The 16,321-nt window shown below is 28.8% G+C and overlaps 2 protein-coding genes across 2 annotated transcripts in view; one reads left to right on the forward strand and one right to left on the reverse strand.

Annotated features, from left to right (window-relative positions):
- LOC111640933 (ribonuclease H-like) overlaps positions 1-14,730 on the forward strand; it is a 27,078-nt gene extending 12,348 nt beyond the window's left edge. The window contains exons 2-3 of the mRNA XM_023387023.1: positions 14,099-14,167; positions 14,725-14,730. Coding sequence (XP_023242791.1) covers positions 14,099-14,167; positions 14,725-14,730 — 75 coding nt within the window. The remainder of the gene's footprint in view (positions 1-14,098; positions 14,168-14,724) is intronic.
- Positions 14,731-15,127: 397 nt separating this feature from the next.
- LOC111640934 lies at positions 15,128-16,153 on the reverse strand. Its single transcript, XM_023387024.1, has one exon. It carries the CDS (start codon positions 16,070-16,072, stop codon positions 15,128-15,130), a length of 945 nt encoding a protein of 314 aa, XP_023242792.1. The 5' UTR covers positions 16,073-16,153.
- Between the last annotated feature and the right edge of the window lie 168 nt (positions 16,154-16,321).

A 16,321-nucleotide genomic window follows, 5' to 3' on the forward strand; every position in this document is an offset into this window, starting at 1 on the left:
AGCTTGTTTTAAACAACGATATGTTTTACTCGAAACACCATGTATTAAACAAGTTTTTGAATTTCGTTTCCTCTTGTACAATAATATGTAACCGTATTGGGGGGGAGATGATATCAGAGAATCTGGAAGAATTTAAATATAAAAAGTATAATGTCCGAACGATATCACATCTATACCATTATCAGAAATAAATTTTTTGTCGTAAAACGGGGAGAGTGATATTTTATTCTGAAGATATGTTGTTACAATATGGTTTTTACTTTTAATACCATACTGCTGATGTCTTAATAGCTCAGTATTAAATAAAACTTCTTTATATTTTTCGTGGTTAAAGGTTTTAACAACAGATTTTTTAATTCCTTTAGCTGTTTTTTTATTTTGATTATCGAAAATATACGAATACATTTTCGGTTTTAATGAACAAAATTCTATTATAGGTTTAGACGCTGTCTCGTCTTTAAAATATCCAAGCTTATTTTTATTTGTTACATCAAATAATTCATGTGTGTTAGGGTAGTTGCTGAAATCAAAAATATCTGGAAATGATTTAAAGTCATCATATAAATTATTCGTATAAATTTGAAGTGTTAGTGAATCAGTATCTGTATATAACAAATTCACATTTTCACCATATTTATTTTTAAATATTTTATAAAATATTTGATACATATGCAATTTACTTAATTCTAATACACAAAATCCTATATAAATCGGTTTATCCAAACATAAGTTAATTTTTTTCATTTTAAAAATCGTGAGATTATCATTAATAATTTGGAAATTTTCGAGAGCTGAGTGAGATAAATACTTCGACATTGATTTTCAGTCATAGCTGTTTTCAAATTTAAACGCTTGTGTACGTTCTGACAGGTCTTACCAAAAAAAACTGTTGTTCATTAACTTGAAGAAACTTTTATCGAAATCATTCGTTGATTCCTGCCGTTTTTTATTATTAAACAATACATAATTCTTGAGCCATAGTTCTTGATTAAATGCAAGCACTCGATGAATTTTAGTTAATATTAAACCTTCTTCTAAATAAAATTCTAAATTTCTATAATGTATTACATAATTTTGTTTATCAAACAAAGTTGGAATTAATTTCTTCTTATTATTATTATATTTTAAATTTAATATAGTTAATACCGATTTTTGATAATTTAATAATAAATCAAATGGAATATTCGTGTGATTTGGAGCTAATGGCAAGTCGTTATGGCGAGAATGAACATTTGGAGAATAATTTAAATCATCCTCTAAAATATAGCCTATATTATTTCCACCAGGAATATTACAAATGTCTAAAGCATTTATCTCATCCTCGGATAACCATCTGAAATTATTTACAGGAAAATAAAAACTCATCACAAATCCATAGAGATTATTAGCATCTATCGAAATAATATAGTTATGACGTTGATTTTTACCATAGGTTTCTGGAATTAGAGGATTATTGGCTTTCGCGAATCTTTTCCCAGTTACGCTAATTCCACCGCAAATTCCGTGTATTATTAAATTCTTATACAAACTTAAATATAATCTATACTGTATCGGTCTTTATTTCGATATAATTAAAAAAAAATTTTTAATATTAAATTTATATATTAAAAAATTCATTTTATATTAAATTTATATACTAATTAATTTTTATAACCCAGTTTGTATCATTTCTATACTACTCACGTTCACATCCAATCCTTCCCTAAATATGCCAAGAGAAAATAACTATTTAATTTTACTTTCAAACTAAGTTAGATTCTCGTGCTTTTAAGTTTATTGGATAGAGGTAAAGGGCCTTTTATAAATCAACTAGTCTAAATATTTTTCTGTTATTTTCAAAAAAGACATATCAAATATATTTATTAAGCGAAGTTCAGTTTAAAATTTTGGTAAATTTCATCATATTAACGACCCTTCGTACTCGAGTTAAATTTGATCCGTGATTTAAAAGAGGCCCGATTAATCGTTTAAACAACAGTAAATTGAAAAGCCCTAAATTATCGTCTTAACAGCATGCCCTGAACTGTGCCTTTTAAAGCCCTCTATTTCAGCCCTCTATTGCGGACAGCAATACAGGAAGACACAAAAATCTTTACATTTAATATAATTAGGCCTAATTATATATTGTAGATGGAAGTTTTTCTTTAAAGCCTTTAATTGCAAAAACCAATCTCTTATACGAATAAATAGTAATGAAATGTCTCTTACCTAGGAGGATGGGGCAGGGGTCGATACTCCCTACCGTCAAAAAACATCTTCGAATCGCTTTCAAAATCGCACTGTTCCTATTAAGAAAAGCAAAACTACGCAACGACAACTTCAATTGTTGAATTCGTTTGTTATGCGTTTAAAAAAAGCGAGAATTTAATGAACAATTTTGGATTTTTTAAACTATAATTTCAGAATCTGACGCGTGTATAATAAAGATTAAAATCCACGTCACACCGTTGTGGGGATAAGGGTTAGAATACGGATGGTACGATAAATGCACGTGGTGTGGTGACTTGATGGCGGCACGAAAAATAAACATTTTGAGTTAACCAAGATTGTACACGGGAATATAAAACTAAATTAAAGCAAATACTCGGCGAAAATACAACAAGAACTTGATATTTATACCGTAATAACGGGAGAGATTATTTAAAGGCCATTTCTAGAAATGATTCTATATAGGCCTACCTAATTATAAAACAAAGTGTGCATTGTAAACTGGATCTCATGAATCACACCCGCCGACAACTTGAATATTAATTAAGTGATCGTAAAACACGGAATTCATGTAAAACGGAACGTACCTTCCGTGTTATGGGGGGTATATTGTAAAGAATAAATCTAAATGATCCATAGAGAAAATCTATTTAAGTCTCACTAATGTAAATTTACTGATACGTAGCCTATTCGGGAAATATTGTCAAAGCAATAAAGCTGTAAAAATGGTAATTTAATGTGCTCACTGTCNATAGAATCAGGGCTGTGAAGTCGGAGTTGGAATTGTGGAGTTTCGGTGCTTTATTCAAAGTGTCAGTCATGTTGGGAATGTAAAAACAAGTCGGATTCGGAGGATTTTTGACGACTCAGACTTGTTTTTACTTTCCCAACTTGTTATGTATTTAAAACAGAAAAGTATTGGAATCGTGTCGCATTTGATTCTCCGATTTTTCTGCAAATCTACACGCGTTTAAAGACCTCCCAAACCCAAAATATGTCAATTAATAAGAGAAAATTAGTGTGTGCGTTTGCGTCTAATTTGATTAATTTTTTTATTCTTTGTTCAGATATATTAAATAATATCTTAGAACTGATAAAGATTAAGAAACGAAATTAGGCACGGTTGCTTGTATATAAAAAGGAATTAATGCAGTCAACGTGGCAAATTAAGCAACCTTTTTCTTTACTGGTCTAAATGTTATATTTCTTATTCATGACTTAGTTTAATGTATCTGCATACTTATATATTACCTAATATTCTCGTATATTATGTACAGTACATTTTTATTAAACTTAATTGTTTGTGTACGAATGTATTTACTGTTTTTATTTACCTATACATATTTACTAAATACCGTTACCATTATCAAACAAGCTTTAGATCAACCACTTTAAGCGAAGTACTATATATGAAGAAAAGTAGGCCTATATTTTACATTTTAAACATATAATATTAAATATTTTAAAGTTTTATCATTCACGTTTGTTCACGGGAACTCGGCATAAATCATGAACGAACCTACGTTCTGTTTCAATTGCTATATCCATCCTTTTACATATGTAGTTTGGCATAAAGATCCTACTATGGTGCCCAGAATTAGATAATGGCAGTAGCGTGTCTTTTCGAATTTATTACTCATTTCTTGTGTTAATATGGATTGTGTTCTTTTTGTGGGGAATTTATATTTCCGTGGTTGAAGAAGAAACATGCGTCCAATATTGTGCAGGTTTCCTCTACAAAGTAAAAGATAGTAACGCAACAATGCTTTTCGGTAAAATATTGTTGTTAGGGTTCATTCCTCTGTGACGATTGTCATCATTCAAAATTATTTAAAAAAATATCCGAAAATTCAGACATTCGAATATAATTATAAAGGCGAGGTAGAAAAATTGCTAATGGTCAGAAATAGGGTTTAAAAGATCATATTATTTATATATGTTTGTGGATGCATAGCAGTATTATTCGGTTTTGCTGTTTCCGGCTTGTTTATTCTCATTCCTAAAAATCGATTAGTTGTTTGCTCAGTACAGTATTTTATCAGATGCTAAACATCTGGGGCTTTTCAGTCGGCCTCCATCTCGCTGCAATCTAATTTCTCGGCTTGTTTTTGTTAACTTTAAAATTTGACAACATCCACAAGTCATTGATTGAGTGTAGACGTAATCCGCAAATTACAAAAATTGATGTAAAAGTCGAAAAAAGCAAATTCGCCGAGTTACCTCAGATAATAGGATACTTAAATCATGAATTTGCTTATATTTTTTCCATTGCTGGGTATTGTTTGTTAAATCTTATAGCTTGTTCTTTGTATTTTGTCATATTTGCCGGTCCTATTGATAAATTGATCCTTGTGTGGTCGGACATTAGCCATCACATTGTTATTCATCATTGTTATTCCGATCATTGCTAATGTTTCTACAAAAGTAAGATGATGTTTTCAATGTTTAACTGAGTTATGATTTTTTAATTTATAACAACTTTTGCTTTAACTATTTGAATGCATGAATATAGTATATAATTCACGATACACACACACATACATATTAAAAATTAAAATAAATAGTGTCGTGCTCGTTGGTATTCATGTCGATAAATAATTAAATGCGAATTGAAATTATATAATCACTTGTATTCGTACTTCTCACATGATATTCAGAAATTCGAAAGACCGTAATTGCTACAGACAAAATCTGAAAAATTTTCCAACTTTCATCACAAGCATTACATAGAAAGAAACTAATTAATAGTTTCATTACATTCGAATCTTCTCTAAGCAGAAACACATTTATGACCCATAATTAGCATTTGTATCTTCTAATATGTTTATCTTTTACAATATTAATTTTCCTACATTTTTCACTAAAAAGGTACTAATTTACGCCTCTAATTGATAATTCTTGATAATTCAACTACGCTTGTTGGAGAACAATAAAAACACTACACTCAACAAGCCAACAATAAAACTCAACTGCCTAACCTATATTTAACATCCTAACAATATTTAACATCCTAAATAAATACTTAACAATACGAAATGTAGTTAACGAGAAATAACACGATCTCCTATTGATTTCGTCAGTTTCTAATCGTAATAGATCTCATTAAGTTATAGATATTCTGCCTGAAAAACGATCAGTGAATAGACATACTCGGTGTGAAGGATCTTTTTGGTGGAAAATAATATTTCTATTATAGTTTATTAAGCGATAAGTTTTGATAGCATTCCAGACTTTGCTGACTTAATAAATCACTATCAGACATCTATTAATTTACAAATATTCCTAATTTCATACGCATAATTCAATATGTACACGTTTCATTGTATACGTATAAAAGAAGTTTCCTCCAAATTTATAAATTATTCAACGATATTTAATATATTTTTAAAAGTTTTTATATACCGTATTTTGTTTCTATTTAAGCATATTTAAGTACATTTTATCAAATAACAAGTTTAATTATTTAAATAAAGTTTTGAAACGATGTAAATGTGATTTACAGGCAGAACTCCTCTCGAAGATTTACACGTGTTTAGTGTTTGCGACTTTGTTAAGTAGAAAGTAAAATATTAATCTATACATTGTATCTATAAATATGAATTCGAAAATTTTTACTTTTTCGTCTGTTATATATGACAAAAGGAAAGTGTAGCGATCGGTCTAATAATGACTCCCCCAAAATTTTACATTTTTGGAATCAGGGCTCGTTGAAATGTCGAAATATGCGAATGATTCGGGGTTATTTTTATGTAATGTGTGTCTGCGGCACTAATTTTTTCACTGTGTCTTAAGATTAATAACTTCTGTGGATTTTCAATCGAAGTCGAATGCTTTAAAAAAGAGTTATTAAGCTTTAAAATCATGAAGACATTTTTCTGTGACATGAAAAGGTAAAATGGAAATGATTACACCGGGAATCGCTGAATTGTCACAATGCGCCTGATTAGAAGAATTGACTAAAGATGTGTATTTGGACACGAGTTTCCGAGACATAAATGGCCCATGCATAGTTTTTCGGGTTATATTTTGGGTATCAATATACGGCCAGGTTCGATCGATCTGGTAGTTTTCAATCTGCCAGCGTAGATGAGAAACTATCCTGTCAGGAATCTCTCTTTGATCATTCAGGTGTTGCAATTTGTAATTATCATTAGTCAATTTTGGACAATCAATTTCGGTATTTTGTTATAAATTGTCAATATTATTTAACATTAAAAAAATGTAACAACGAGTTGTGTAACGTTTTCCGTATGTTATAAGTTTTTATTTTAAAAAATAATTCTTATATTATTAATTAAGCAAGCTAAATATGAATTTTGTAGGGCTGTCTGTTATCAGAATTTTTATAAAATGTTTAATATTATTAAAACATTGAGATTTTCGAAAACTTAAATTAAAGAGTAAAATTCGACATGATTTCATTACTTTTTCTTGTTTTATGTATACATAACAGCCATGACGTTTACTCCTGAAAGTACCAAGTGTCAAACGAATTGTTGTATTTGTATCCCGTGCCCTTCTGCATCTATGTCTCCTATCCTCTGATTGCCATCTTTCCATTAATGAAAGTCCACCGCATGTATAAAATTACTTTTCTAATTTATTCATCATCGTTTAATCTGTTAATTAATATTAACAATTCTTTATATAAGCACAGTATAATTTGGCAAAGAGTGATCATTAAGTAAGGACATTTCTGGTAAACGTTACATCATATGAAGAACAGCATTAATTTTCAATAATCAGTAAATTATTCAGTACAGAATAAATATTTATTGTTATAATTCGCTATGGAAACAATCCGAAGCAAATTTATTAAAAGATAAATACTGTACGAGTAAATAATTTATTGCACATTTTGCTTGAATTTGTAAATTAGTAGTGTGATATAACAGCCTTTTATTTAAAGTCGTCATAAATTTCGCTTACATTTTCGATTATTAATAATTCTTAATTAAAATAACTATTAACAGCCAATTCTGCTGCTCAATTTTATACTCATTTTTAAATTTATTTTTCGTCAATTCCATTAAATTACTTCTAATATTACAGAATGTGTACAACACAATGGTTATTACACTTATTTCGAATTTCCATGAACTTAAATGCAGTTAATAAAGTTAATTATTAATTTAAAACTATTATTACCCATATATGAAATTCGTTTTATCGCAGGTTTTTCCTTGATGGTCTGGAGAACGTAACAAACACTGAATTTTTCTTTTAAGTAATTTCGAAGATCACATTCAAAATTTGTATTTTTTCCATAGCCTTTGTTACCATTGTTTTCTGAGTTTGAAAAAAAAAATGTTTGGAAAACACTTTATCTCTAACCTCTCTTTCTCCTCCGCAGTGGAATTTTTTGTGTATATTCTTATGACATACCAGAAGTGTGTACTAAATTTTAACTTCTAACCGTTTGTGCTATGCGCTTATTATTATTATTATCAACCCATCTAGATTACATTATAAAATACCTTTTGTTGAAACTAATAATATGGAAAACATTTTTAAAAAAATTTCCACGAGGGTAAGAAAGGATTAAACTTATTACTACTTATTGAAAAATTAAAACGATGATTTATCGTATTTCTCAGAATAACCCCTCGTTAAACAGCTCGTACATATAATATACGCAAGTTCATTATATACAAACAGTAATGTAATTTACCTGTTAAAACGTTGGCAGGCCATCTGACCCATCACATTGTTATTCATCATTGTTATTCCGATCATTGCTAATGTTTCTACAAAAGTAAGATGATGTTTTCAATGTTTAACTGAGTTATGATTTTTTAATTTATAACAACTTTTGCTTTAACTATTTGAATGCATGAATATAGTATATAATTCACGATACACACACACATACATATTAAAAATTAAAATAAATAGTGTCGTGCTCGTTGGTATTCATGTCGATAAATAATTAAATGCGAATTGAAATTATATAATCACTTGTATTCGTACTTCTCAAATGATATTCAGAAATTCGAAAGACCGTAATTGCTACAGACAAAATCTGAAAAATTTTCCAACTTTCATCACAAGCATTACATAGAAAGAAACTAATTAATAGTTTCATTACATTCGAATCTTCTCTAAGCAGAAACACATTTATGACCCATAATTAGCATTTGTATCTTCTAATATGTTTATCTTTTACAATATTAATTTTCCTACATTTTTCACTAAAAAGGTACTAATTTACGCCTCTAATTGATAATTCTTGATAATTCAACTACGCTTGTTGGAGAACAATAAAAACACTACACTCAACAAGCCAACAATAAAACTCAACTGCCTAACCTATATTTAACATCCTAACAATATTTAACATCCTAAATAAATACTTAACAATACGAAATGTAGTTAACGAGAAATAACACGATCTCCTATTGATTTCGTCAGTTTCTAATCGTAATAGATCTCATTAAGTTATAGATATTCTGCCTGAAAAACGATCAGTGAATAGACATACTCGGTGTGAAGGATCTTTTTGGTGGAAAATAATATTTCTATTATAGTTTATTAAGCGATAAGTTTTGATAGCATTCCAGACTTTGCTGACTTAATAAATCACTATCAGACATCTATTAATTTACAAATATTCCTAATTTCATACGCATAATTCAATATGTACACGTTTCATTGTATACGTATAAAAGAAGTTTCCTCCAAATTTATAAATTATTCAACGATATTTAATATATTTTTAAAAGTTTTTATATACCGTATTTTGTTTCTATTTAAGNAGTCCCCTGAAGTAAGTTGTGGAACTGCTTTCTTTAAATAATTACCCAAAAGCAGCTCTGAAGTGAACTGCATTCCATCATCTATTCAATATTTTTTGTTCATAGACTTATTTCTGATTTGTAGATAATAAAAAATCTTTCTCTACTACACCCCTGAAGTTAAGCTGTAGGCTGCATTTTTTAATTAATCTACCGAAAGCACCTCCCCTGCATTCAATATTTCTGTTCAGAGACTTACTTCTTTTTGTACCGACATCTCATCACGCTCAGAACGTAAGTTTTTTTCTTTATCAACGATAATACAATTAATTACTAGATTTAAAAACAATGGACTCTTTTAACTATTTTTTTATTTCTTTAAAATCGATGTTACAGATTTTAATTTTCTTCTTCTTCTTTATCGAATTTATTTAATTTTTCCATCATCGACAATGTTACTAATATCTTGAAGTATGTAGACTAACAAACTGTGAGAGTTTTCAGCGATATATTTATGATCTAGTTTCTGATATTTAATAATATAACACCAGAAAAGATGGTATTTAAAATCGTGAATAAAATCTTCGTTCAGTATTTGATAACGAGAAACCAAATCCCAGTGGAGAAAATCTTGTAATTCCCGCAGAGTATCAGTTTTTAATCGCTGATATTTTAAAACTATTCTCATATTTAATTTATCAATATATTTCTTAATAAAATTATCAGAGAGAAGTTGAAATTTTGCTATTTTATCCCAATTAAGATAGTCCGAAAACTTATCCATGAATTCTTCGTCTAATAATTGGTGTTCTGAAATTATATTCCAATTAGCGTATTTAATATGTTTTTCGATAAACGTAGTGGTAAATATATAATTTTTCCATATTAGTTCCCAGTTTAAATAATCCGCGAATTCGGAAATGAAGTCTCGGCTTAAATCGGTTTTTTGGCTTATAATTTCCCATTTAATATAGTTTTTAAAACGTCTGATATTATTTTCGTCCATGGGTAAACTCGAGAATTTCTCCCATTCAAGTGGTGTAATGTGTTTGAATTCTATAAAAAAAAACTCAGTATTAGCATAGTTTTTTTATATATATATATATAAACATGGTTACAAAGTACAGTTAGAACAACCACATTTTATAAAATTATTATTACATAACACCATCGTTATCTGGTTAGTCAATACAAAAAATTTACAATAGTATTTCTGATTCCGAGGTAATTTAAATAATCCAGATTTATTTATGGCTTGTTTTAAACAACGATATGTTTTACTCGAAACACCATGTATTAAACAAGTTTTTGAATTTCGTTTCTTCTTGTACAATAATATGTAATTATATTGGGGGGAAGATGATATCAGAGAATCTGGAAGAATTTAAATATAAAAATTATAATGTCCGAACGATATCAAATCTATACCATTATCAGAAATCAATTTTTTGTCATAAAACGGTGAGAGAGATATTTTATTCTGAAGATATGTTGTAACAACATGGTTTTTACTTTTAATACCGTACTGCTGATGTCTCAATAGCTCGCTATTAAAAAGAACTTCTTTATATTTCTTGTGGTTAAATGTTTTAACGACAGATTTTTTAATTACTTTAGCTGTTTTTTTCTTTTGATTATTGAAAATATACGAATACATTTTCGGTTTTAATGAACAAAATTCTATTATAGGTTTAGATGCTGTCTCATCTTTAAAATATCCTAGCTTATTTTTATTTGTTGCATCAAATAATTTATGTGTGTTAGGGTAGTTGTTGAAATTAAAAATATTTGGAAATGATTTAAAGTCGTTATATAAATTATTTGTATAAATTTGAAGCGTTAGCGAATCGGTATCTGTATATAACAAATTCACATTTTCACCATATTTATTTTTAAATATTTTATAAAATGTTTGATACATATGCAATTTACTTAATTCTAATACACAAAAACCTATATAAATCGGTTTATCCAAACATAAGTTAATTTTTTTCATTTTAAAAATCGTGAGATTATCATTNCTTTTTTCTTGATAAAGTTATAATATTTATTATTATTATCTACACATGTAAGTCCTTAAATATACTTGTATATTCGGCCACAAGTATATATTATATATACTTGTGGCCCAAAACTCCTTGACTTCTTCCAATGGGGCCCAGAGAAACAAAAAGGTTGGACACCCCTGCAATAGGCAATATCGACTTCGCATGGCAAGAATTAACTAATAAAAACATGAACAGAGTGTGGAAGAAGGTATGGTTATAGGTATCCAAAAACTATCAACGAGAAGAGCCTATCGTTACCAAATTGTCAACCTAATAGATACAGCAGGACTAGGAAATGCAGATGAGAAGGATATTTAAGAGTTGCTACCAGCATAACTCTGTTGATATGTACTCGATTGCTGTCAATATAAAAAGTTTCTCCAGAATCGAGTTTAATCAGCATGACTCTGTTGTTATCAGGAAAAGTTTATTAATTATATAACACGCCTTAAAATACACAGGAATAATTTTAATTTATTCAATAAAGTGGCCATATAAAATTTATCGAGTCCTGAACTAATCAATTTAATAGGAAAGAGTGAGTAATTAGTGAAGAATTCACTACTTAAAGTAATTTATTAAGTATTCTCGTGCGCTGCATGCACTAAAACACGAGAATTTGTAAAGATTATTGATTGATTGATTAATTGATATAAATTCAATATAATTTCCAATGCATTCCGAGTAAGTTAATTAGTCTTTGAGAAACTTTATGATTTTTAAAATCACAGACAGGAGCAATTATATTTATGTAAAAAGAGCAAACGTCGTTAGTAAACAGTCGCTTCTTAGAATTACTAGAAATGTGCCTGCTTAGTCCACAATATCATTGAATTTCAACTAATTTGAACAGAAATGAAATTTTAACAGTAAGTAAAATCAATGCATTCCATTTTCTGTGAATCAGGGGGTTACAAGGATATTGATATTTTCAGATTTTTCAAACTTTTTACTAAATAAACCGACTTTTGAAACGAACTCTTAGGGTACGACTATGCAGACGCGAATTTAGAGCGAGCGAGAGGTTGCGAGCGATTTAGTTTTCGCAAAGGAAAATCATGCACAAACGAAAAGCGAGAAATAACGCCATCGAGAGCGAATTTCTGGTTATCGCACATATCTGACAGGTTTTGATATTTATCGAGTCTCGCCTCTTCTCGCCACATATTCTCGCTCGCTTGGAAAATTCGCTTGTTCGCGTCTGCATAGTCGCACCCTTATGGCGTATCCTAGATGCTATGCACGTAACGCAGGGATATTTGAAACACTTGTCTGTTATTGCCTTTTTCCTAATCCCGAAGAGAAACTCCAAATACCATTATCAACAAACAATAGAAAATTCGTGACTTCTTACTATTCTGCGAATTAAAAAAAATATTAACACCCTTGCTACAGAATATAGAATGTACCCAAAGTTATTTCGCTCCTGTCAGGTACAATACTTAAGGTAGATAGAGGTCCATTAGATGGAAATAATATTACGGGGAAAGTATTAGATAAATAAAAAAAAAGGTTCAATTAGAACAAGGATTAAAATACCGATTGTAAAAATAAAGAAATATTTTGTTTAAATGTAAATTTAAGTAACAAGATACACTAAATCCGTGTTTACAGTATAAAGCATTCTATAATAAGTTAACAATTTAAATATATTATACTTTCCAGATGAATTCAGGAATTTCATCAAGAAATTTCAAACAACCAACATTTTGTATCAATTGTTATCTACAGCCATTCACGTATATATTGAAGAGGTTTGGCATAAATATTTTACCAACGTGCCACGAAGTAAAAGATGGCGTTAGCAATTGCGAACGGCTGTATTATGCTTTTTTACTCGTAATTTGGGTTCTGATTTACTTTTGGGGAATTTTTATTTCTCTGGTTAATGAGGAAACGAGTATCCAGTATTGCGGGGGTTTCCTTTACAAAATAAAAGATAGCTACATTACCATCATTTTCGGTAAATATTTCCTCTTAGGGATTCTTTCTTCGCTACTGATTTGCTTAGTTAAAAGTCATTTTAAAAAATATGTAAAAATTCAAACATTCGAATATAATTATAAAGTGGAGATAGAAAAGTTGTTGAAAGTCAGGAAATGGGTTCGAAGATTTGTATTATTTAAATTTGTTTCTGGATGCGTAATAATATCAATTGGGTCTCACATTGGAATTCGTTCCGTTCCCATTCCAGAGAATAAATTGATCATTTGTTCAGCTTTTTATCAGTTCCTTACGTTTTGGATCTTCGGGTCCTGTCACATTCCGTTCCTATAGGATTTCTCGTATTGTATTTTATAACATTAAAATTTTCCAATATCACTCGGGCTCTGTCGGAGTGTAGAAGCAGTCCAGAAAGATTAAATATTGCTTTACGAATCGAAGAAGGAAAATTTATTGAATTATGCAATATCACCAGAGAAGCCGATAATAAATTTTCTTACTACTTTACAATTATATGCTTTTCCATCACAAATTCCATTGCTTGTTGTTTGTATTTTGTCATTTTTGCCTCTTCTATTGATAAACTCATGTTTGGATTAAGGGCACTGATCCTCACGATATTATTTGTTGTATTTGGTATGGCTGTTGCTGATGTTTCGGTGAAGGTGAGTCAATATTTTAATGTTTTTTTTTAAGGAATAGTAGTAATTAATTTTAATCTTGTTTTATTGATACCTATGAAAGAATATTGCTTAATTTACAATATTTACGATGGAAGAACGGAAATAAATGACTTCATGGAAGGTTTGCAATAATAAAGAAAAAAAGGAATTCACGTAGAATAATTAGTATAAACTGTTTAAAAACAATTAAATTGTTTACAAATAGTTTATTCGGATTACTTTACGGGAGATTTTTCTGTGATAAATACTAACAATAAAACATTTTCAAACTTTCCTATTTCAATACACACGTGAGCCATTGTATTGCTAACAGAGAAAATGCCTCTTGTTGAATAAAGGACAGATACAACCCTCGTTTGATAAACACAATCCTGAGAATTTCATACGCTAAAAAATATTTTACGGTGAACATGACGAATAATGTAACCAATTAACTGGTTAATTATTTTAAAAATGAAATAAATCCTTTAAATATTTTCAGGCAACAGCATGCATCGAACAGTTACGTGTTTTAAGTGTTAGCGATTTGGACGTTAATGATAAATTAAAGGTAAAATTTTGTCAAAATCATTAAGAGGTTTTACTGTACAAATTCACATTATGATATTTTTGAGCATTTTAATATTGTAACAGGAAATTTTTGAATTGTATGCAAATATAATATAAAATATATAAAAATAAATGTACTGAGTTAACAATGGATCAATTGATAATTGTATCTTATAAATTGTAACAGTAAANTCTTGTACAATAATATGTAACCATATTGGGGGGAAGATGATATCAGAGAATCTGGAAAAATTTAATTATGAAAACTATAATGTCCGAACGATATCACATCTATACCATTATCAAAAATAAATTTTTTGTCATAAAACAGTGAGAGAGATATTTTATTCTGAAAATATGTTGTTACAACATGGTTTTTACTTTTAATACCACACTGCTGATGTCTTAATAGCTCAGTATTAAAGAGAACTTCTTTATATTTCTCGTGGTTAAAAGTTTTAACAACAGATTTTTTAATTCCTTTAGCTGTTTTTTTATTTTGATTATCGAAAATATACGAATACATTTTCGGTTTTAATGAACAAAATTCTATTATAGGTTTAGACGCCGTCTCGCCTTTAGAATATCCTAGCTTATTTTTATTTGTTATATCAAATAATTCATGTGTGTTAGGGTAGTTGCTGAAATAAAAAATATCTGGATATGATTCAAAGTCGTTATATAAATTATTCGTATAAATTTGAAGCGTTAGCGAATCGGTATCTGTATATAATAAATTCACATTTTCACCATATTTATTTTAAATATTTTATAAAATGTTTGATACACATGCAATTTACTTAATTCTAATACACAAAAACCTATATAAGTCAGTTTATCCAAACATAAGTTAATTTTTTTTCATTTTAAAAATCGTGAGATTATCATAAATAATTAGGAAATTTTTGAGAGCTGAGGAGACTAATTCTTTTTGCATTGATTTTCAGNGTATATAACAAATTCACATTTTCACCATATTTATTTTAAATATTTTATAAAATGTTTGATACATATGCAATTTACTTAATTCTAATACACAAAAACCTATATATATCGGTTTATCCAAATATAAGTTAATTTTTTTCATTTTAAAAATCGTGAGATTATCATTAATAATTTGGAAATTTTCGAGAGCTGAGTGAGATAAATACTTTTGACATTGATTTTCAGTCATAGCTGTTGTCAAATTTAAACGCTTTCTTACATTCTGACAGGTTTTACCAAAAAAACTGTTGTTCAATAACTTGAAAAAACTTTTATCGAAATCATTCATTGATTCCTGTTGCTTTTGATTATTAAACAATACATATTTTTTAAGCCACGGTTCTTGATTAAATGCAAGCACTCGATGAATTTTAGTTAATATTAAACCCTCTTCTAAATAAAATTTTAAATTTCTATAATGAATTACATAATTTTGTTTATCAAACAAAGTTGGGATTAATTTCTTATTATTATTATTATATTTTAAATTTAATTTAGTTAATACTGATTTTTGATAATTTGATAATAAATCAAATGGAATATTCGTATGGCTAGGAGCTAATGGGAGGTCGTTATGGCGGTCATGAACATTTGGTGGATAATTTAAATCAACCTCTAAAATATAGCCTATATTATTCCTATCAGGAATATTACAAATGTCTAAAGCATTTATCTCATCCTCAGATAACCATCTGAAATTATTTACAGGTAAATAAGAACTCATCACAAACCCATAGAGATTATTAGCATCTATCGAAATAATATAGTTATGTCGTTGATTTTTATCATAGGTTTCTGGAATTAGAGGATTGTTGGCCCTCGCGAATCTTTTCGAAGTTAGGCTAATTCCGCCGCGAATTGCTTGTTCAATAAAAAGGTACATATTAATATCTTTAAATAATTCGAGTTGAATTTTTGTCATTTTTAATCCACAATTCCATGTTAAGTCTGGAGCTGTTATGAAATATACTGGATCTAAATTATAATATTTTAAACTTAATTTTCTAAAATTTTGGAATATATCAGCTAGTAATAAAGTGTCAACATATTGATATAATTTTAAATAATCTTTAAAATTTTTACAACGAAATTTTTTCCAAACTAATTTTGCATGATCATAATCATCATCGCTAATATTTTCTCCAGATAATTCGTTATAAAAATATTTTTT

Source organism: Centruroides sculpturatus, unplaced genomic scaffold (genome assembly GCF_000671375.1).
Source record: "Centruroides sculpturatus isolate CEXI.00-Female unplaced genomic scaffold, Cexi_2.0 scaffold1347, whole genome shotgun sequence".
Taxonomy (NCBI): Eukaryota; Metazoa; Arthropoda; class Arachnida; order Scorpiones; family Buthidae; genus Centruroides; species Centruroides sculpturatus.

Excerpts from the sequence above, each read along its gene's own strand:
- LOC111640934 (XM_023387024.1), bottom strand. The coding sequence starts at position 16,072 with ATGACAAAAATTCAACTCGAATTATTTAAAGATATTAATATGTACCTT.